At 45.5% G+C, this 23,962-nt stretch overlaps 1 protein-coding gene across 1 annotated transcript in view; it reads right to left on the bottom strand.

Moving 5' to 3' along the window:
• Nucleotides 1–23,962, bottom strand: part of MLH1 (mutL homolog 1) — a 440,315-nt gene that overhangs the window by 210,819 nt on the left and 205,534 nt on the right. Inside the window, exon 9 of the mRNA XM_078685874.1 lies at nucleotides 21,926–22,038. Within this exon, the coding sequence (XP_078542000.1) occupies nucleotides 21,926–22,038 (113 nt within the window). The remainder of the gene's footprint in view (nucleotides 1–21,925; nucleotides 22,039–23,962) is intronic.

The following is a 23,962-nucleotide window of genomic DNA, read 5'->3' on the forward strand; positions in this document are numbered from 1 at the left end:
GCTGGGGATCCAGTGGGAAGGATTGGCTGAGCAATTCCTGGAGAAATGAATCCGCACCCAGCTGTGCCCCCGGAGACTATCAGATGCGTTTGTTATAGAGAGAGCAGACAGACGGGGCGGCCCATTGGGGGAGCATCACGTATAAGTTCCAAGTCCCTGTTGGACGCTTGGGGCAGCTGTGTACGGCCTGGCACAAGCATGGGATGGGCAGTCTAGACAGTGATATTGTGCTTGCGTTGTCCGTGGATTGGAAGTTTCTGGTAATTGGTTTGTTGACAACAGTAATTGTCGTGGGTGAAGGGCGATAAGGGGGGCTGGGCGGAGAATGGGAGCCTGGCGGCAGGATGAATGGCAAAACGCGCACATATGATACAGGCGGTTAAGTTCCTCAGTTGGAATGTTAGGGGCTTGGGTACCTGCAAAAAATGCCATAGGGTGCTCTACTTCCTAAAGCGACAACCTTATGTTTACCTGCTGGCAGGAAACCCACCTGGATGACCCAGGAGCTGCACGTGTGGCCCAAAAATGTCGGGGACCGGTATTTCACTCCTCCTACTCTACATATGCCAGGGGGACGCTGAATTGGGTAGCACCGGGCATCCCTTTCACTCTTCAGTACATGGAGGCATACGTGGGGGCTGTTTTGTTCTATTGCGAGGACAGCTTTATGGCCGAGACATAGCTATACTGAACACATATGCCGCCAACACGGATGAGCCTTCCTTCTACCAGGAGATGCAGGACCTCATCACTGCATAGCTAGAAGTACCTTTGATATGGCTGGGGGACTTTAATTGTGTCACTGACCCTACATTGGATAGACATCCCCCCGAGCTGGCCCGAAGCCCCGTATGACGAATCAACTGCAGGTGGTGATAGGAGAAATAGGTCTGCAGGATTTCTGGAGGGCACAACACCCAGCCCAGAGGCTCTTCACCTGTTTCTCTCCCACACACAATAGGCTCAACAGGGTCTTGGTGTCGGAGAGACCAGCTTTTCCGGACGCCGAGGTAATGCATCTAGCCTGCTTCTTGTCGGACCAAGTGCCGGTGTGTTTTGTGGTGCGATGGAATACTTCAGTTCAGGGACCCCGAAGGTGGAGGATGCCCCCAGATCTATTAGAGGACAAAGAGGTGAGGACGACTCTCTCCTGGGTGCTATTAGATTACATGACCCTTAACAGAGTGGGAAGTGATGAAAGCAGTGATGTGGGGATTGGGTATGGGGCTTACGTGTGGCATCTGACGCCAGTTGCAAAGGGAGCTGAAGGATAAGGAAGATACATTGGCGGGGCTCCAGACAGGTGACTGGGTCCAGCCCAATGGACTATGCTCCTGAGCGCGTGCTGTGCGAACAGATTATCGACATTTGGGACAGACTGGATAAATACACGCTTACACGTTACTGCCAGAGGCTTCACTCCGAAGGCGACAAATCTGGACGGCTACTGGCCTGGATCCTGCGCAGGGAGCAGGCAACCTCGTTGACAACCTGTGTGCATAACGCTGCAGGTAATCTTGAATACTCTAGAGCAGGTATATTGGATATATTTCAGCAGAACCTGCAGAAGGTGTATGCTGCAGATCTGTCGGTTCAGACTGATTGCTGTGTCCCATTTTTGGGGGGGGCTGCGACTGACGCGTCTCCCGCAGGCAGCCAAAGAGGAGCTGGAGGCCTGACAATTGACTGAGGAACTGCAGGAGGCTCTCAGTAAATTGGCCAAGGCGCCCAGTGGGATGGGTTCCTGATCGAATATTATCAGAACAGTTTGCCCAGCCGCTCCTGCAAGTATACAATAAAGGATTTGAGCAGAGCGCTCTGCCCCCCTCTCTACAGGAAGGGGATATCTGCATGGGGAGATGATAAGAACCCGGCAGCGTACCACCCGCTGACTTTGATAAATTCCGACATTAAAATTTTATGTAAAGCCCTTGCGAGGTGACTTGTCCCCCATATGCCACACGTTATACATGAGGACCAGTGTGGGTTCATGCTCGGCCGCAACACAGGATTTACTCTATGGCGTTTATCACATGTCATGCATGAGATACAGGCCAGAGAAGAGGAGTTGGTGTCCTTCAACCTTGAGAAAACCTTTGACACTGTAGACTGGGGCTATCTTTAGGAGGTACTGAGGGTGACAGGCTTTGGCCCGCACTTCTGTCGGTGGGTGCAACGTCTTTATACAGAGCCATGTCTCCGGGTCTGTATGGGGCAAGGTTGGTCTGAGAAGTGGACGCTAGAGCATGGGACGCACAGGGCCGTTCACTATCGCCTTTACTATTTGCTCTGGCCATTGAGCCCAAGGTGGTGTGGGCCCGATGTGAACTTAGGCAGTGGGGGATCCGCGAAGGGGAAAGCATTCATCTAATATCGTTGTTTGCTGATTATGCTTTGTTCTACATTGCATCTCCCGGTATAGCGGTCCGTAAGCTTTTGCTACTACTGGACGAGTTTGCCGACTACTCTGGCCTACGCCTGAATAGGCACAAGTCTTTGCTTTTCCCACTGGCCGGTATGGCAGCACGGTCACAGGAGGGCCTTCCAAAGCTAGCTCTGCAGTGGGAGACTAGACATTTCAGATACCTAGGCGTACAGGTTGCCCTTACGGACGCACAGCTGGTACAACTGAATGTGATCGGGGTGCTCGACTCGTTGAAGCGATCGGTGGTCTTCTGGGACACCTTACTGTTATCCCTCATGGGAGACATGGCGGTGGCCAAGATGGTCGTCCTCCTTCATTGTCTGTATATGCTCCAGAACTCAATGTGCAACATCCCAATGAGGATGTTTAAGCAGCTGAGCTCCCTATTGGTGGCCCTCTATAGGGCAGGACGTACCTTGCAAGTACTAACGAGGCGCTATGAGGATGGAGGCCTAGAAGCACCCAGGTTGGACTTGTATTGCTATGCAGCATGCCTTCAGCACGCATCTTGATGAGGGAGACAAAAATTGCGATGGTGAAAGCCTTATTGAAGAAACCCCATCTAGATCCCATGGAGCTGGCCAACTACCGCTCCATCTCCCTTCTCCCTGGTATTAGTAAGGTTGCGGAAAGATATGTGAACAGCCAACTTTCTGCGTATCTTGAAACCTTCAAACTCCTCCATTGCTCCCAGACAGGCTTTCGCCCAGGCCAGGGCACGGAGACTGCACTAGTGGCGGTGGTGGAGGAGTCCAGAAAGATCATGGACACCGGAGGGTCCGTAGCCATCATCCTCCTAGACCTTAGTGCAGCCTTCGATACGGTGAACCACCGTACCCCGGCACACCGGCTCAAAAAACTGGGAGTGACAGACAGGGCCCTTTCCTGGCTGGAATCGTTCCTCAAAAGAAGATACTTCCAGTTGTTTGAAGGTAGCACCCATTCACGCCCACTACCTCTGCAATATGGGTCCCTCAGGGCTCCTCCCTGAGCCCCACCCTTTTTAATGTGTACATGTCCCCATTGGCTGATATAGTTGCACCTTTTGGAATTCAGCTTATCAGCTATGCGGACGATACGCAGCTTGTTGTGGCACTGAACCAGGCAGAGCAGGATCCCACAAACCTGAGCTCCTGTCTTAAACAAGTCGCCAGCTGGATGAGTTTGTCCCACCTTAAACTCAATGGAGACCAGACGGAGCACATGTTACTGGGTAACCAAGCAATCTTTAACCCATTCACTCTGTGGCCGTTGTATATGGGGCCTGCCCCAATACCTAAAAAGGAAATAAAGAGCCTGAGCTTCTGGCTTGACCACAAGCTCACCTTCAGAGCCCAAGCCAGAAAAGCAGCTGCCATCTGCTTCGGCCTGTTGAGGTCTACACGCAAAATATTGCCCCTTCTACCCGAGAGCTCAAACAAAATCCTAATCCAAGCAGTCATTTTGTCGAGGTTGGACTATGGAAACGCCCTTTATTTAGGAGTCCCCACCTCAGTTATCCACAAACTTCAGGTAGTCCTGAACTCGGCAGCAAGACTCCTTACAGGCACAAACAACCGTTCCTCAGCTAAACCGACCCTTAAAACACTCCACTGGCTCCCGATGCAAGAGCGAATACACTTTAAAGCTCTATGCATCACACACAAAAATTTGCAGGGAAAATGTCCCCCTATTCTTAACAACCTTATCAAACCCCATAAAGCAACCAGGAGTCTTCGATCGAATGACCGACATTTAGCAGAGGTCCCCAGAATCAGGAGGTCCCGCCCCGGAGGGTGCCTTTTCTCCTACAGGTCACAGGCTACCTGGGATGTGTACCTGTTGGTTCCCATGGACGAGGGGGCCAGGAGGTCTGCATGCGCCCTGACCCACAGTATACTGTAATGCGTGGTTTAAACTGATACACTTTAATAATCTGCACCGCGTCTACATGACCCTGGTGAGGCTGCGCTGTATTGAACCGGACCGGGATGGCATCCTTCCTAGGTATGAGGTGGAGGGGGCGGATCTTTTACATTTCGCGTGGTGGTGCCCTAAGGTGCACAGATTCTGGATGATAGTCATGGAGCGGGTGAGGGGAGGAACAGGCCTTTCGATTCAGGCCACCCCTCTCTACTGCCTATTGGGGCAGGTTCCAGGACCTAAAACCCACAAGATGGCCTACAAATTACTGCAATTACTAGTAGTACTGGTGAGACGTAGGATTGCCATTGTGTGGTGGGTAGGCTTTCTTCCTCGATGACTTATTGGTGGAGAAATGTACGAGAATGGTCGATTGCTGAAGAAGTACACATGAAAGTTAGCAGGAGGGATGAGAAGCTGTCTGAAGATCTCATGACATGGAGAGCACTCTGTGAGTACCTCCTAACACTCGACAGAGCCGAGAGTCAACAAGACTCAGCGGGTGCCAGAAGTGGGTCGGAACAGGGTTAACATGGCACCCTCTGAGGGAATTTCCCCAGGCCTCTAGCTTCGAAACTATGTATGATTGGAAGTCAAAGTAGAATAGGAATGTAGTGATGCAGCTGTAATGTTACAACGAGCATCCTTTGATGAACTGCTGATCTTACTGGATGTTTGCTTTTACTGCTCCCGTTTTGCTGGGGAATTTATTCCACAACAAAATTTCATAAAACAATAACTGAATACGTGGATTTACTACAATTGGATGGAAATGAGGATGGGATTAGACACATAGGGTCCTGTTCAAGGAGGTGAAGTTCCTATGTATGTGATAGTGTTGTTCAACCATTTTGACTGCACAATCCATAGTGTATTAAGTTTTCTTAAGAGAAGGGTTGTCCAAAGTCATTTTGACAGACAATGAACCTCAATTTATTCTAAAGTGTTTAATTTTTTTTTTAAAGAAAGATGTAGTACATAAAACCACCTGTTTACCATCCAGTCGGAAAATGTGCTGAGGAGCACTTTAACAGAGTGTTAAAATATGCAGTTAAGTTGGTGGGGGAAGCTACTTTGTCATGGTTTAAAGATGTATGGCGCACTGCGTGGGCCTACCGGGTTACACCATGCAGTTCTATAGGATTTATCCATTCGGAACTCATGAGGGGCAGATTACCTGGTGTGAAAGACTATGTGGGATGGATGCGTTTTTCCAAAAGAAGTGAGTGGACCCCGGCCATGGTCAGGGAACGAGGGACGGAGAATCAGAATAAGTGTAAGCAGTACCATATCAAGAGTAATGGTTGTAAAGAGGTTATTGGTACAAGCTGGTGATTGGGTAAGTGTTGCGAAACCAGGAGTTTCTAAAAAGAGTGAAGGGAAATTTCTCCAACCATTGAAGGTGGTTAAGATTCTGTATAATTTATTCTACAATAAAGCTTCATAAAACAATAATTGAATACGTGGATGTACTACAATATGGGCATGAAAGGGGTTCAAAGTAGGAGTCATTTGAAAATGGCCCACTGTGCCTTGTGAATGCTCAGATGGGAGGCAACCTGAGGAGGTAAAAGATCCATTTATAAGACTGTTGAACTGGGAAGCAGGATTTAGAGAAAAGATAAGCACGTGCCGTTAATGTTACTAGTACCTGAAAGAGAGTTGAAGGTTATGTTCCTTGGACAACTGTGGTAATTTCTCCAACAAACCCAGCAGAGACATTATTTTGATGGGAAGATCTGCAATCATTTGACAGATCAGGGCGTTTGTAGTGACTGACAGATTTTCTAGTGCTTATGCGGGCAGGACATTGCACCACCATGACTGTGGTCTACAAGTGTCTTGATATATGAGTAACCACACCCTAGTGACAGTTTAATTTGAACAAAAGCTTAAAAAATGTGTTAGATGCAGACGTCAGACAGCACTAATAATCTAATTAAAATCACAGTTTGAAAAACCGAATAATTCTTCCTCTAATTCTGTGAGAGCTCTGGTTTAAGGAGTGGTGCAGAACTTGTCAAAACTAGGTCGTCCGTTTGCATTGGTAAACCTTGGTTTGCCAGTTTTACATCAATTATTTGTCTGCTACCTCAGTTCACAAAGATATCACTTGCCGAATCTCCTATTACAAACTTGAAAATGCTGTTCCTCAAACAAACATGAAATCAAAATACTAAGACTCCTTTTTCTCGCTTGAACAATGCAACGAAGAGCCAAATGCATTATATCCCGAGAATAGCATTTCTTTATAGTGAAAAATGCTAGGTGTTCCATTTAGCACCTGACTATGCATTCTGGATTTTGCATTCTATGATTTGCATTAAAACTGCTTAACTGCATTTTGCAAGATCTTGAAATGTGTTTATAAAAATGTATTCAAACATGGAAAGTACACTCAATATTTGCTTGAAAAAGGTCTTGAAAAGTAGGTGACAATATGAAATATTTAACAGATTTTATTTATTTTTCTATATATCTGCTCTACATAAATATTTTTAAACAAGTCCTACGGGCAGCAGAATAATATAGCGCCTGAACAAGATGCAAAAGGTTAAATAGAAAAACGAAGGGGCACATGCATCAATATTGCTTTTTGCGATTCCTTAATTGCGAAAAATAAGGAATCGCAATTAAGGAATTGCAAACTGCAATGCATCAAGAAATCGCTAAAAACAAAAGCGATTTCTTAAAATTCCTTAATTGCGATTCTCTAATTGAGAATCGCAATTAAGGAATACCTCCCCATTCATTCCGATGGGCCTAGAGGCCCATAGGAATGAATGGGAAGACATTCTCAATTTGTGATTCTCCATTAGAGATTCGCAAATTGAGAATGCAATTTCAAGGGTGCAGGGGTGTCCAAAGGACACCCTGTTGCACCCCTGAAATCTGCCTATAAGTACTTCTTGCAGACACACATGCCCGAAGGGCATGTGTGTGTGTAAAATGGAACTTTGAAAAATGCACTTTAGTGCATTTTTCAAAGTTTTCGCAAATTACCATGAAGGTCAACTTCATGGTAATTTGCTCCCTTTATTAGCGAAATCGCTAATTTTTTAAGTTTCATTCATTGCATTTAAGGAATCTCAATTTGAGATTCCTTAAATGCATTTGCAATTTAAGAAATCACAATTTTGCAATTCCTTAAATTGCGAAAAAGTACACAAATGATGATGCATCCCAAAAGTTGAAATTGCATTCGCAAACGGCTGAATTTTGCGATTAGCACCATTTGCGAATGCAATTTACAATGATGCATGTGCCCCATAACTACTTGATGTATAACACACTATTTGGCAGATAAAGATAGCAGACGGAAGAAATTCTAGGAAAAGGGATAGGATTAGACCAGGACAACTGACATAAGGGTTTTCTCTCTGCAATAGCCAGCCAGGTGTATGCAGAGTGAATACTTGTTCGAAATTCTTTGATTTCATTGTCTTCGGAATACAGATATAGCAGAGGACTTTGCTCCCTATAGAGCTCGATGCGGAAACTGAGAGTTTGTCAATTTTGTCTAATTGTCATGTGAGACCAATGGATGTATGGGATTGCAGAAGTGAAAATCTAGCTACAAACTAAAGAAGTGCTATACAAAAATGGAAGGAGTGTGCCAAGATAGATGGTATTAACAAGAAGGAATAAATGGGAGAAGAGGATTTCAGAGATTTTTGGAGTGAAGTGGAGTGGCCAGAGGTAAAAAAAGATACCTGGGATGCTCTGTAAAAAGAAGTCTGTTTACTTTCTTAGGGAAGAGAAGGAGGTAACATGCTTGTCAGACCTGGAAAAGGATCTTTTTGCAAATTCTTGGCCACAGAAATATACGGTATGATTTACGGTTTTCTCCTCCTTTGTTTCCAATTTTGCAAAGTTGTAGCTTTAGGAGCAATTGGAGATTTTGATATTGGAGGTGGATAAGAAATGGTTTTCATGTGCAATCTTTTATAAATATAACTATGTATGTTTGTATATTGTACAGTGGCAGTCGCCACTTTGTGGTTTCTACTGTAAATGGATTTTTGGTTTTACTAATAACTTTGGCGCTGTTTAACAAATCTTTCCAAAATGTTTCCCAAAGGAAATTCATCCACTTAAGCTCCTTCCTGGCAAGTTTCAGGGGAGGGAATCTGTGAAGCCAGAGCCGAAAAAAGAGGGGTCTCAAAACAAGTTTCCCCATGCAATTTCCCATAGGAACTTTAGACTATATTACATCCAAAACGGCTAAACAGAATTTCGATTGAATTTGGAGGAAAGCGTGTTTTTTATGATTTAGTGAAACTCTGTTCACAGTACTGCAGCAGATGTGGCAAAGGTAGACATGGACATAGAAAAGGCATTTGATATGGTAAGCTGGGATTACTAGCAGGCAGTTGTCACCAAACTAAGATTTGACCCAAAGTTCTTAGGCCGGGTAAAACGGTTATACAGTGGGCCAGTGGCTCAGGTTCAATACATTGGTTATATTTTGAAGTACCATACTAGGCTGCCCCCTCGTGCCTCTCTTATTTGCGTTGGCCATGGAGCCTTTGGTGGATCATTTGCATGTTACGTTGACAGAGTGGGAGGTCCATATAGGATCCACGGTGCAAACAGTCTCACTCTACGCAGATGACGCAGTCATGGATTTACAGCGGCCTGAGATGGCGGGCCATGAATGCTGCACAAGCTAGGGAAATTTGAAAGGATTTCTGGCTTAAAGGTGAACCCTGACAAGTCATTGGCCTTTCTGCTGGCCGATTTGGCTGACAAGTTGCAAGAATCACTACCAGTGCTGTGGCTGAGATGGAGAAAGGACAGGTTCCCTATCTGACCATACAAGTTTTGAACACAGCAGAGAAGCAATATAAACATAGGGTGAGTAATCTCAGGTTTTCAAGTTTTGGTGGCTTTTGGAATAAACTTGCGCTTCGGTTGTGGGTAGAATAGTAATTGCTAAAAAGGTGGTTGTTCACCGATGTCTGTACGCATTGCAAAATGAACAATGCAAGATAACGCGTAATACTTTTAAGCGGCAAGAAAGTCTTTTGATCGCTTTGTCCTGGGCAGGCAAGAGAAGTGGTGTGGGACTGCATATCTCGAAAAGAGACTTGGATGGAGGACGGCTGGGACATCCAGACCTGGAGTTAGATTGTCTAGCATCACAAATTCAACATGCCGCCATCTGGCGAGCAGAGGGCAAAAACTGGGAAAAGGGCCTACTGGTAGGTGTTCCCAGAGAGGAACATTTGCCAATCTGTTTAATGGCAGGTCCACAACTAGATGAACAAACAGAGCCTACATGTGGTTCGACTGGTAGTGTGGGCAAGAGAGAGGATGATTAAAGTGGTGCTGCGCAGACCCCCCTTACCCCCTGCAGCTGTCAATATGGTGGCCAGGGCCCTTCATGGACAGCGAAAGGAAAATGACGATGACGCGGTGGAGAGAGGGAGGGTGTGATACACTGGGAGATCTATACCAAAGAGATCAGTGTATTACATTCCAGGAAGCTCAAGAATATTTTGCAATAGGCATGGGGAGTTCCTACAAGTTGCCAAACTGATGGAAACTTCCTAAATACTCCAAAGATGTTCCACACACTTGAGGTAGTTCTGGATATGGGCTCTCCCAGACACTTAGTATCCCGACTGTACGCAGCCCTCAAGCTGACTGAAGCTGTTGATAAAATTACAACAGGAGCCCTGTTTCTGTACTCCTCTATTTAGTGTCTGGGTCTCCATGCTTCAGCCACTGGATTGTAGGCAATATACTTCCACTGTCTGGGGTGCTATCCTCATCCTGTGCCATGCTACAACCCCCAGCACTCACACAAGGAGGCCTACTACCATTCACGTGTCTCAGGCTCAACGCACACACTTACTTTGATATGTACAGAGGGATAGCAGCACCAGGTTTTGGGCCTCAACTAATAGCAGAACTTTACACAAGAGGAGTCAGTAGACTTTCTGACACAGTAAAAGTTCTTGGCAGACTAGAATAATAAAACACAATATGCTGCTCCCACAGCTTTACATGATGCCCAGGTGATAGGAACAGTAGTACGCTGTCTATGATAGAAAGCTTGGACAATGGCAAAGATCTAAGTTCCCCTTGCTTCATATATTTGGTTGTGTTGGTCATTTGAATCAATACCTGTTGTCACAGAATAAATGTGAGGAAACGTCTTTATATGCAGAACGCAATCTGATGTTCAAAAAGAGCCTTCTGCTATCAACTCTCTCAGATGTGTTCCCACAAATGCAGCATTCCCAACTTATACTTCTGAATTCTTTTTAATTTGGCAAATCATAGCCGTCATGACAGTCCCTCCTGTGATTCACCAACTCAATGAAACCTAAACCGTTTTTGTGATGACAACTCTGTCCTTCCAGATGACTGCTGCTTGGTGTCAATAAGATTTACTACACTTGCACAACATCCTGATGTACAGCCTGGTGGTAGGGAATAGAATAATAGAGGCTTCCCCTGCTCCCAACACAGTCAAACACTGCTTCTTGCGGACAGGGCAAATTTTCAATATCAGAAAAAAGCATATCCTCTAAATAAATTTGTTTCTTGTTTTCAAGTCCAAATTTACTTTAGAAATGATACTCTTCTTTTTTAATAACTCTTCTTTTTTAATAAGACTTGTTATTGGCATTTGTGCAGTTATTCAGCATTATTTGGCATCACAGATCACAAAGGAGAATAAGGTGAATGCAATTTACACATTTAACAGTTTGACAAGTGGCAAAATTACAGGACAGGTTTACCCACAACAAAGTGTGAGAGCCTTTAGCAGTGCAAGTTCGACTATGCATTTGCGTTGCAGTCTATTTGCTAACCTAGATCTTCATTACCTTTCCATTTAAAAAAAGGCTTGTGAAAGATTTTCTCTAATCACTTATAGTTAGTTAGTGGCTATGGGCTAGATGTAGGTAATTGCAAATTACCGATTCGAAAATACCGAATTTTACCGATTCGGTATTTTCGAATCGGTAATTGCAATGTAGATAAAAATTCGGTAAAAATTACCGAATCGTTAAGATTCGGTAATTACCGAATCGGTATTTTACCGAATCGGTAAATACCGATTCGTAAAATAGGGAAAAAGACAAGGGTGGCAGGGTGTCACTTTGACACCCTTTGCACCCCTGATTAGTGCTGGTGTGCACATGTGGCACACATACATGCCCTAAGGGCATGTATGTCTGTCACATGGCACAGGTGTAAATGCACATATTTGCATTTACATATGAATTCGTTATTTACCACCAACTAATATTGGTGGTAAATAACGAATCCTTTGAGCCCAGAAGCACTGTTTGAAGTGCTTCCTACATTTCATTTACCGATTCAGTAATTACCGAATCGGTAAATGATGATTCATTAAATACCGAATCGGTAAATACCGATTCGTTATTTACCGAATCGGTAAAAGCTTCCTACATAGGAAAAGGCTTTTACCGGTCGGTAACGGCCGATTTCGGCCGTTACCGACCGGTAAAAGCCTACCTACATCTGGCCCTATTTTATTTGATTGTTTTAACAATGAAAATTCAATGAAATGTGGACATTTTTGGCCTTTTTATAGGCTGTAAAAATGTGACCCGTAATTATTATGGCGAACCTTTGTACAGAGAATTATTGTGCAGGTTTACAGAGTGGCGGCTCCTCCGCTAAGGCCCCACTGCTTTTTTGCAATAAGGGGAGGAGTGGTAGTCAGCATCAAACTAAGTGTGCAATCACTGCTTGGCCAGCGCTCTCGCAACACTTCGCTTGTTCTCCATGCAGACTACATCCCAGCCTATGTGGAGAACATGCCAAGGCCGCCAGTCAGCGTCTGAGTGCCAAAATACGGCGCTCAGACCAATCACAATGCTGCTAAGGCAGCGTTGTGATTGGCTGACTGGGAGCCTGGATGTGCTTCCTGTGGCCGAGTGAGGACTACGGAGGAGAGACGCGGTGAGGAAGCGGCAAAAAGGAACGTTTTTATTTTACTTTTTTGTACCTGCGTCCTCCAGCAGCCTCCTCCCCCTACAGCCACCGCCCCGCTACATCGCTGAACGATTACGGGCGCCGCTGGGTTTACATATGAATATATATATATATATATATATGAATATATATATATATATATATATATATATATATATATATATATATATATATATATATATATATATATATATATATATATATATATATATATATATATATATATATCTCCTACTGGCGATAGCCAGTAGGTATATATAGTTAGGACCTAGTTTCCATAGGAAATCCACAACATTCTATTGGGAATAACTTTGGCGCCGGTTAATGAATGTACGCGATTTTCTCAAAGAAGATTGCCCGTTACGCTCCGCTCCTTCCCTGAATGTTTCGGGGGGATTCATCAAGCGGGGGCCGAGAAAAAAGGGGGGTCCCAAAACATGTTTTCCCCCATGTTAATTTCCATAGGACGATTAGACACGGCTACAGCCCGAACCGCTGAACGGAATTACACCAAACTTGGCAAAATGGTAGGGACTGGTACGTAGTAGTGCCTTTTCTATATTTGGTGAAAATCGCTCCAGTGGTTTTTATGAAAATAAAACACATATATATCTATATGCGTGCTCCGAGCGCTTTGGGTACGCGTACCGGTAAGCGCACCCGGCGCGCCACGGAAGTGCGCGAGCGGAAAGCTGATTGGCTCTCGGGTGTCTGGCTCCCGGGTGTCTGTCAACATTCGAAACGGTCCGGAGAGGTGAAAAACAAAAGGGGAAAACTTTAAAAGGGGGCAGGGTAGAGACCCCCTGGGTTTTCTCAGGGGGGCCTAGGAGGACCCCAAAGGGCAAAAAAGCTATTTTTATTTTTCAAAATTTCGCGGAGTACGCTTAGGGCGCGTTTACATGTACGCATACATGTGCGTTTACCCGTACGCGTACATGTGCGTTTACCCGTACGCGTACCCTGAGCGTACCACAGGGGAAAACAGTGAAAAAGGGGATCCCAAACGTGTTTTTGCCCATGCAATTTTCCATAGGACATCTAGCCCTTCTCAGGGGGTCCCAGAAGAACCCCAAGGGCCAGAAAAAAAAACGCGATTTTTCGAAAAAAAAAAATAATTTTTTGCCCTGGGGGTCCTTCTGGGACCCCCTGAGAAGGGCTAAGGGGTCAGGGGATCTCTACCCTGCCCCATTTTCGCGTTTTCTACTCTTGTTTTGGGCTCTCTGGTGCCTCAGTTCTCCTGAGAAACAAGATGGTGGCCAACACTTCTTGGTTTGGACAGTTTGGAATGTTGACAGACGACTGCCAGCCAATCAGGAGTGGGCGCAGACCTTTCCGAGCATGGGCTGCATTGATTGGCTGTGAACACTCCAAACCAGGAAGTTTGGGCAGCCATCTTGTGCTCGGTAGACCGAGGCACAAAAGAATCAGAAAAACTAACATGTAGAATGCAAAAAGGGGGCAGGGTAGAAACACCCTCACCCCCTACGGCTGTTCAAGTGGTCCCACAAGGATATTAACATATTTCAACGTTATCCGCTAATAGAATTAGCATTTAGAAAACCTTTGAAATTTATTGAAAAAAACCATAGGTTTCACGCCTGATATAGTTAGGAATTAACATTTAAAAAAACCTTGCAAATTCACTGAAAAAAACATAGGATTCAGGCCTTATATAGTTAGGAATTAGCATTTAAAAAACCTTGCAAATTCACTGAAAAAACCATAGGTTTCTGGCCTTATATAGTTAGGAATTAGCCTTTAAAAAAACCATTGAAATTGCTCCTATTTAGTTAGTTGTACTAACTATATTTTGCGCACCCACAATCCACTGCTGATGATGTCACATATTACATCATTCATGCCATGGTCAGTGATGACATCTCAAATGACATCAATGATGACATCAATGATGACATCATCCACGTGACAATTACATACACCTTTTCATACACTAGTAAAATCTTTCATCACTCTTTGTAAAATACAGAGTATCATATTTGAATCCATTGACACAGCAATAGAAGTATTTAAAACCCACTCATTGATTCCTAGATGTATACACACATCGAATCACTTACCTGTAGATTCACTCATACATGCTGTCAATGAACAATAGAACACTATCAAAAATACTTATACAGGAGGAGCTTCGCGGGCATCCATAATGGTTGCGTGAGCACAGAGCTCCCCGGACCTGCGCCGCCTTTCGCAAATATACGGACTACATTCTGATTTTGAAGATGGGATTTTGTTTGCAAACTCTCGCTGATCTCAACATACTTTGAAGGATTGAATTCGGACGTTGGGATCCACTTCTATGTCGCCTCGAACCTTTCGGCCCGCCCCGAGACGGACCGGGGGCTCGGTTGCTTGGCAGGCCGAGGAGTAGTTCAACAACAACGGCTGAAGGGGTCTCCTCCCAATCGACCCCAGTTTAACTTTCAGTTTTGTTTTCTACTCCCGGCTCAGATTTATTGAAGCGCTGCCCTGATCGACTCTTTGCCGGCCTGGTGTTCCTATACTGCTGTGTGCTGTCCCTGCTGAGTGCCTCAGTTCCAGCTTTCTTGGCATCTACGCTGTTCTGGTTCAGTTTCGTTGTCTTCTTGGCCACTCCACGTCCGGCCATTTTCACCAGGTTGCGCGGGCCCCTCAGGGGTCCCTTCTCCAATATGGCCACCAGACCTGACACAGAGACGCAAAACCAAGACACGTCTCCGTGGGGGACAGACCCAGACGAACATTATGGACCATTACTCCCATTTAAAGGGGTCCCCCAGCGGTGCTGGCCGCACTTCTGACGACCCTAAGGCCGATTATGCTGCAACCTCAGAAGTATCGTTGCAAGACGTCATGAGTGCCATCACCAGCATGAAGGCCTCCATGGGACAGCAGTACGAGGCCCTTGCCTCTAAGATCAACACGGTGGCCGTCGACGTTACGCTGATTAGAGTGGACCTGGCGAAGACCAACGAGAGGGTCAAGTCATTGGATTTGAAGACTTCCAGTCTAATCATGGATGTCACGGACGCCCAGACTGAGATCGTTAATTTGCGTTCCTCTCATTTCATGATGACCCGTCGCCTCGAGGATTATGAAAATAGTGCCCGTCGTAACAATGTACGCCTTATCGGTGTCTCTGAAAGTCCTGAGACTCCTGCAACCGACCTTCTCGTGGAAGATCTGGTCACGAATTATGTCACTCCCGCCGGACTTAGCAAATTCTTTGCTGTTGAACGGGCCCATCGAGTCCCAGGCGTAAAGGCGAAGCCGGGTGCCCCCCCCCCCCCCCGAGACCCATTATCGCAAGACTATTTCACTTTCGAGACAGAGACGCTATCCTTCAAGCCTCGAGGGACAAAGGCCCTGTGAAATTCGAAAATGCCTCCGTGACCTTCTATCCCGACTTTACACTGCTCGTTCAGAGGCAGAGGCTGGGATTTCAGGGAGTAAAGAGACGGCTACGGGACTTGGGCCTTAAGTACGCCATGTTGTTCCAGACTAGACTTCGGATCGAATATGGGGAACAAACGTTTTTCTTCGATCGCCCGGACAATGTTAGTGACTGGCTTGATTCTTTGCCCAAAAGAGACGACCGAACCGGGCACCCCGGTGGCACCGACGGTGGCATGCCGGAATGAGAGTGACACTGTGGATCTTGCGTCTGAACTTTTCTACTATTTCAGCTGAGTCTGGACATTAGTTCCTGTTTTTATTTTAGATCGGCCCGAGGGTGGCGGGGGGTGAATTGGGACTCTTCCTCCTCCTGGGTTCTTTGTGTAGATTAGTTTTATGACGGGGCGACAGGCACACTGCAAGTTGGGGTGGCTCATGAGTCGTACGCAGGGGTGCAGGGTGGGAGGTGTTGTAACGGGTTTAAGTTGGGGGGTGGTGAGGGGTGTGTGTGTGATTTTTTCTATTCACGAGGCATCGTATTGTTTTTTTCATCTGCTCTGGTCATTGGGTCTTGTGTGGGTGGTGCTCTGCTTTCTTCTTGGGGATGGGGGGCGGCGAGTTGAGACTGCTATCCTGGAATGTCAATGGGTTGGGAGACAGGATAAAACGAGGGGTTGTGTTACAGTTCCTTAGACGCCATTCCCCCGACATTGTCGTTGCAGGAAACGCATCTAATAGGTAATGCGTGTCAGGCCATGAATAGATGTGGATATCGGCTGGTGGCTCACTCTGGGTTTACTTCTGGTTCCAGGGGGGCGGGCATTCTTATCCGGTCTTCTCTGCCTATTGAAATAGATGAAGTGATGCTTGACGACAGGGGGCGATACGCGGCGCTCACTGGTAGGTGGGAGGGGAAGACACTGTCTATACTTTCGGTGTATATCCCTCCGGGCCTAAAGGCCTCAACTTACGCTGATCTCGGCAGGGTTATATTGGGACTTCCTGAGGGCCTCCTGATCCTTGCTGGGGATTTTAATTCGGTGGTTTCTGGCACTTCTGATCGCTGTCCCCCTAGGGATTTGGCCAGGTCCCAAACGTGGCTGAGTGACTTGCTCGAAACCTTTGGGCTGATAGACAGTTGGAGGTTGATGCATCCTACGCAGTTACAATACACCTTTCATTCGGGGGCCCATGGCAGTCTCTCCAGGCTGGATTATTTTTTAATGCCATCGACCCAATCCTCCTCCATTAGAGAAGTTCCCCAGCTCCCCAGGGGTATTTCTGATCATTCCCCTTTGTGGCTTTGTTTTGAGGTTGGGGTGGGCAGTGAGGGTAGAGTTGCCCCTATTAATCCCTGGTACTTCCGCAATCCCAAAACCCGCTCTGAACTTGTGAAAGCTATTGACTATTACTTTAATGAAAATGTGGGGTCTGTTTCTTCTTCTGTTTCATTGTGGGAAGCCTTTAAGACGGTTATTCATGGGCAATCCCTGTCGCTGATTGCCACCGCCAAGAAGGCTAACAATGTGGAACTTGTACGTTTGGAAACCGAAATAACTGCACTTGAGGATGATCTTGAATCAGAAGTATCTCGCGCAAAGCTGCACTCCCTCAGTTTGAAACAAGCCGATTATAGAGCCCTCGTTACTGGTGCGGCGAAAGTGATGTATAGAGAGCAACAGGGCAGGTTTTATGATGTGGGAGATAAGGCTGGTAAATTGCTTGCGTGGTTGGACAAGAAAGAGAGAGAGTGAATCGTGTTGTTCCGGTGATTGAGAGGCCTGATAGTGAGCGTGTTACTGACCCAGTTGGGATCGTTCAGTGTTTTGTAGACCACTTCAAGACTGTGTATGCCTCGGTTTGTGATAGAGATGAGGAGGATTCTCGCTTGCTGTTGCGGGACATTGCATTGCCATGTCTTTCTGACGCTGATAGAGACCTCATGGATGCACCTCTTACGGTGGATGAGGTCTCGGTGGCCATACGTTCCCTTCGTTCTGGCAGGGCAATGGGCCCCAATGGTTTACCCATTGAACTGTTCAAGCTGCGACCTGACAAAATGGCGCCCTACTTAAGAGGGATGTTCCTTGAGGCTTTGGAGTCTGGTTCCCTTCCTGCCGATCAACGACTTGCTACTATTGTAGTTATACATAAGGAGGTAAGCCGCGGGACCGTTGTGCTTCGTACAGACCTATTTCTTTACTTAATGCCGAACCTAAAATTCTAGCTAAATTGTTGGCTAATCGCTTGATTAAGGTGATCAGAGACTTGATCCAGCCGGATCAGTCCGGTTTCATCCCACATCGAAACACCGCCCTTAATCTTCGTAGACTCCATGGAGTTCTCGCAAGGGCTGGGACACTCACTGAATCGGCAATTTTGGCTTCCCTTGACGCTACCATGGCCTTCAATACCATCGAGTGACTCTACCTTTGGGCGGCCCTCTCGAAGTTTGGATTTGGCCCGGTGTTCATCTCCTGGGTGAAACATCTTTATGAGAGGCCCTTGGCTCAGGTGGTAGTTAATGGGAAGGTGTCCGGTGTTTTTACACTTGGGCGTGGTACTCGACAGGGTTGCCCGCTGTCTCCGCTGCTCTTTGCCCTCGCTTTAGAACCTTTGGCTGAGTGGCTCCGTTGGGAGCCTTCAATGCGGGGCATTCGGTGGACTCCCGATTTTGAGGATCGTATCTCGCTATACGCATATGACATCCTTCTCTACCTCACCTCCCCTCGGAAGTCCTTGAATGTACTTTTTGATGTTTTGACCGCTTTTGGAAGGAACTCGGTTCTCATTATTAATTGGGCTAAATCCTGTGTCTACGTTCTGGCAGGAGATCTCCCTCCATTGCCTCGTAGATTTCCAATTCAGGTAACTGAGATTGGCTTTACGTACTTAGGGATTTATGTCTCTTTGGACCCCTCTGTGCGCTACGAGCGTAATCTGTTACCCCCCCTTCAGCGGCTCAGGCTTGATGTTGCACGTTGGCGTAAGTTGCCACTGTCACCACTCGGTCGTGCGGCTCTCTTTAAGATGATGTCGCTGCCTCGTTTTTTGTATGCACCTCAGAATTCATTTGACCCAGTTCCTTCGGGTTATTTTCGTGAAGTGGAGAGCCTGCAGAGACGACTGGTCTGGGACGGGCGCGCGCGCATTGCCCTTTCCAAACTCACGCTTCCGTGGTATGACGGTGGCATTGCCCTCCCAGACATCAAGCGCTATTATTGGGCTTCTCAGTTGAGTGCGTTCAACCACGCGACTTACGCTCCCGGCCCTGCCCCGGCTTTTGCTATGGATAAATTCCTTCTGCCAGGTGGGAATTTCAACAGGGCGCTGTACTCTAAGGGGCTCTATGGAACACTGACCGGTCCTACTAAAATTGCTGTACGGGTGTGGCAGGACGCGAATGCGGCATTGGGGTGGTGTGGTAGATTTACCCGCGCGACCCCTTTGTATGATTCTGAATGTTTGGGACATTTGTGGAGAACGAAAGGCTTTGATAAATGGGATATGATTGGTATAAGCAGGGTAGGTGACCTATGGTCTAAAGGTAATGTTAAGTCCTTCGAGGTGCTGAGGGCGGAGTACGAGCTCGGTGACACGGAATTCTTTAGGTATGTTCAGGTCCGTCATGCCCTATCATCAGTTTTCGCTGTGGGTGCCGATATTCCTGAGTCTTCCCCTCTTCAAGACCGCATCCTAGATGGCTATGTGCCCGACAGCACAATTTCACTGATCTACAAGAAACTGATCAATAATAGAGCTGATTTACTTGTGCGCCTTAGGGCTTTGTGGAGTGCTGACGGACTAGAACTGGACGACGAGGACTGGCAATCTGCTCTGTCCTCGCCTAAGGAAGTTGCCATACCTCCTCGCCTTAGGTTTGTCCAGCTTAAGATCCTCCATCGTGTGTATGTTACGGGTCCGAGTCTGGTTCGTATGGGTTATTCTTTAGACGGGTTGTGTAAGCGTGGCTGCGGTATGACTGGCACCTTTCTCCACATTCTATGGGAATGTCCGGAGGTGGTTGAGTTTTGGTCCCGAGTACATGTGGTGATGGAGGGGGTTACTGGTGTGTCGCTGCTGCCCGAGGCCAGGCGTTGTCTTTTGAATGTCTGAGAACCTAAACGACTACAACGCGGCGCAGATTAATTGGGCGACCCTTGGTAATATGATTGCGAAGAGGGATATCGCACAGCTCTGGGGCCCTCACAGGCCACCCACTGTATCAACATGGAAGGAGAACATGGATTGGTGCATGTTTCGGGAACAAACTGTTTACTTGTCACGGGGCAGGCCCAAGAAATGGGGCAGGATCTGGTCACAATGGAACGCATACCGTGGAAATGTATGTACTCCCCCACGTGATTCATCTCCCGATGTCTCCTCATCCACCTAACTGACATTCCGATTTCTGTCAGTGACTGTACTATTGCTTGTTTCCTCGCTGCTCCCTTCTCCCCCCACGAATATTGCTTGTATTATATGTACTGTACGCTGGAGCTCTGCCTACTGGACTCATGATCATGCCTCACTGATTTCTTGCCTTGTGTTTTTTGTTAATTTGTTTTTGTTTGCATAATTTCAATAAAAAATTCTTTAAAAAAAAAAATACTTATACACCTATACCGACATTACACACCAGCACACAACCGATTCACATATGAAGTTATCCTACTCACTTATGCAAACAATGGATCATACTTACATACTTACTTAGCTACACACTTATACAAACACCACTTCATCTATTCATTTAGATAGTAAGTCATATTTAGTATATTATAAAATCATTATTACAAGTATACAGTTATCCATACAGTCACTCACAATCATTGTGTCTTATGTATACTTATTTATATACAACAACTGACACACACACTGCCTTTTATTTTTCTAGTTTGTTGGACATGTACCATTGAGAAATATATTTGCTCATCACCACACCCATAAGGATATCCATTCACCCAAACAACTGTTAGAACATGTAGTTTTAACTTCATATTCTACTGAATCAACTATTCACACATTTTTGGGCGGCTGCAGCAAAGTCTGTGATATCACTGGTGAAATCGGTGCATGGTCCTGTTGGTCTGCATAAGAAGATTCCACCCAGGGAGAAGTGGACTGTGATGCATATCTTTAAAGTGAGGTGTTCTATGTCGCTGGTGGAGGTGTCCGTATAAGTGGTGCAGCTGATATCTTTGAATATGATGGCGACTCCACCTCAGGGCTTGTGCGGACTGTCATTCCTATCAACCTTATATCGGACGGGGATTGCTGTAGCGTTGTCTGGTACCAAGGTTGGGTTTATCCAAGTTTCATGTGAGAAAGAGCAGGTCCAAAGCATGGTAGTGCAGTAGGTCCCATATCTCCATAGCATGTTTGATGAGCAGGGGGTATTGAGGAGCATGAAAGAGACCGTGGTGTGTTGTTTGGGTGGTGTTTGGTCTGAGTGCACTTGAGAGGGTGGCTGGTTTGTGAGTGTGAGTGAGTGGGTTGCTGTTGGTGCAGATGGGATGGGAATAGGGTGTGGGAGAGTTCCTGAGAACTTTTAGGAGGCGCATGTGAATGCTCCTCTGTTGAGCATGAGTGCAAAGCAAGTGGCGGCCAGTGTTAGGTCCATGGAGGAGCGCATCAGGATATGGGAGAGAGCCGGGGTTCCTGGTTCTTTGCACAGACGGGCTTGCCTTTTACACGCCAGCAGCGCGTCTGCACTGCAGCCGCCATTACATTAGTCCCAAGAGGAGGGAGGAGTGCAGGGTACCATGGGTGAGAAATTAGTGAACTCCACATATACATTTTCCTGTGCAGATGGGCAATAGCAAAACGGCATTTAGCTTACCTGAGAAAAAAAAGCATGTCTCAGTCTTAAACTGTACTTATCAACAGAACAGAGGGACCAACCTCTTCTCAATTTGCAGATGTGTTATATGGTGACACAGCAAAAGATCTGAAATATTATTTAAGTATGAGACTATGGCATAGTTACACAGCAGTTATAGCAATGTTACTCTGTTACTGCCAGTACATCTCTTGGCTGTGGATAACAAAACTAGTGATGTTAGCAAAAAATAGAATCAATAATTTGAGTGTGCTAGGGTGTACCTCAGTTAATAGAAAAATAGGATATTAGAACATAGGCTAACAAATTGGTTTTGCTATACTGTAGACTAAAGGTGATTGTAAATATAGGAACAAAGGTCTTTTTCAATTCTGATCAATACTTACTGTTTATGAAGAGTAAAAATATACACCTCTTTACTGAGTAGTTGGCATTTGATATATAGCCTTTCAATTTAAAAGCAAGTTTTGGATCCTCACAGCCCACTTCTATCAACTCCCTAATAGAAGACAGAAAAAACAAAATAGAAAAATACTATTAATGAAAATACAGGTGTTCACAGGCCTCCAACCAATCACTGCAAATAAGATTGAAATACGGACACTAGCCACCTTACAAAAGAATACCCTTGGCGGTCAGGTTCAGCAGGTACCATGCACAGAAACTGCTGCACGATGTTGGGAATCCAAGAGAGCTATGTTTTACAGACTTACAAGCTCATTGAGTATTAACTCACAAGCATGTTGCACATTTCTATTGGTCAACAAAGTGCATCTACAGTGTACTTTAAGCCAGCGGTTTTTAACCTGTGGTCTATTACTCCTTCCCAGGGGGTCACCAACTGTTTAGAAAATGTAATAATTTAGCACATTAAAAAAGCATTTTTACCTAAAAAGTAAAATTGAAAGTTTTACAATGCTGAACAAATGGGAAGGAATTTGAAACTGAAGTCTAAACATTTAGTTGGTATCCTTTTCTAGATTCGTGGGAGCAACACAAGAATAGCAAACAGAATCTAGTGTAGACGATTGGTGGTCTCAATGGAAGCACAGGTAAGGGCACACAAAAACAGAATATGCATTGATATGCTAAAGTCTAGCATATCACGTCAGCTTTTAGAAATAAAACACCTTTTTGAAACGCTCCAACCTTCCCATTACAACTTCAATTTATGAACATTTTATGTTAGTAAATTAAACATTTCATCATTTGTTTGATGTATACTTGTTTCTGTATTTTTGATTATTATTATGAGGTTCGAACGGTAGAAATTGCTTAGGCGGGGCGCCCAGCTTCCAGGAGTGACTGAGTCAGGTTCCACAGAAGTCAAAAGGTTAAGAACCGCTGTGTTAAGCAACTGCTCATCAATTACCAAGGGTGTGGTATGAAGCTATTCCTATTTCTTCATGCACTCCCCCACAGTCTGGCTCTCTCCATTATAACCTACATTAAGTCTGTCCCTTTTCCCAATCCGAGCACCACTACCCGGGACACATAACCTATAGCCTCCCCTTTCCATGTACCCTCCTGTGGCTGTTCTGTATGGTGCATTTCTGTTCCTAAAAGGGTTTCCAGGCTCTAGTTGATGCTCTACTAAGGTCACTTTGTGCCTCATAGTGATTCTGCATCTAAATGCGAACTGTGCTCCTAAAAGCATATCCCAATACCCGCTATCGTTGCACCAATGGTGTTTTTGCATCTCAATGTGATGTCACAGTAATGCTTACTCTACACCAACGGTGACTTCGCTCCTAAAAGTAATGCGATACCACACTCCAGCCAATTTTTTCACAAAGGTTGATGGTGCAACTAACAGTGATTGTGCATTTAAAAGTAATTTTAGGTCCTGAATGAGTTTTTGGAGAAAACAGTAATTTATGAGGATTGCCAACAAAACATGACTTTGTTCCTGCAAGTGTTTTCACACACCTGTTAATACTACACCAAGTGTGATTTTACACTTAAATGTGTATTTGCTTGTAAATGTATTTTGTGTTGATAAAAGTGTTTCAACACCTGTGTTGATGTTGCACCAAGGACGACCTTGCTCTATAAATGATTTTGCACATAAACGTCATTTATATTCTGAAATATTTTCTACATTCAACTCTAACATAAAGAGAGCTCTATAATTATTCAGACTCAAGGATGCATGTAATAACATCTAAGAGATTCTGCTGCACCGGCCAATAGAAAACGGCCTTTAAATTCCCCAAAAGCTGATCTCTTGTGTCCAACACGGAATCGTTTATCAGTGATAAATTCAGTGGGGTTCAGATTGTACTCCAGTAAAACAAACCTACTTTTTTCCTGGACTGATACACTAAGCTTTTTCTACTTAGTAAGAACCCAAAAATCGCTTAGTGAGGAAAGAATATTACCTCAGGATACCACAACAAAAATATGTACTACGAATAACCATG

The sequence above is a fragment of the Lissotriton helveticus genome, chromosome 4_1 (assembly GCF_964261635.1).
Source record: "Lissotriton helveticus chromosome 4_1, aLisHel1.1, whole genome shotgun sequence".
Lineage (NCBI taxonomy): Eukaryota > Metazoa > Chordata > Amphibia > Caudata > Salamandridae > Lissotriton > Lissotriton helveticus.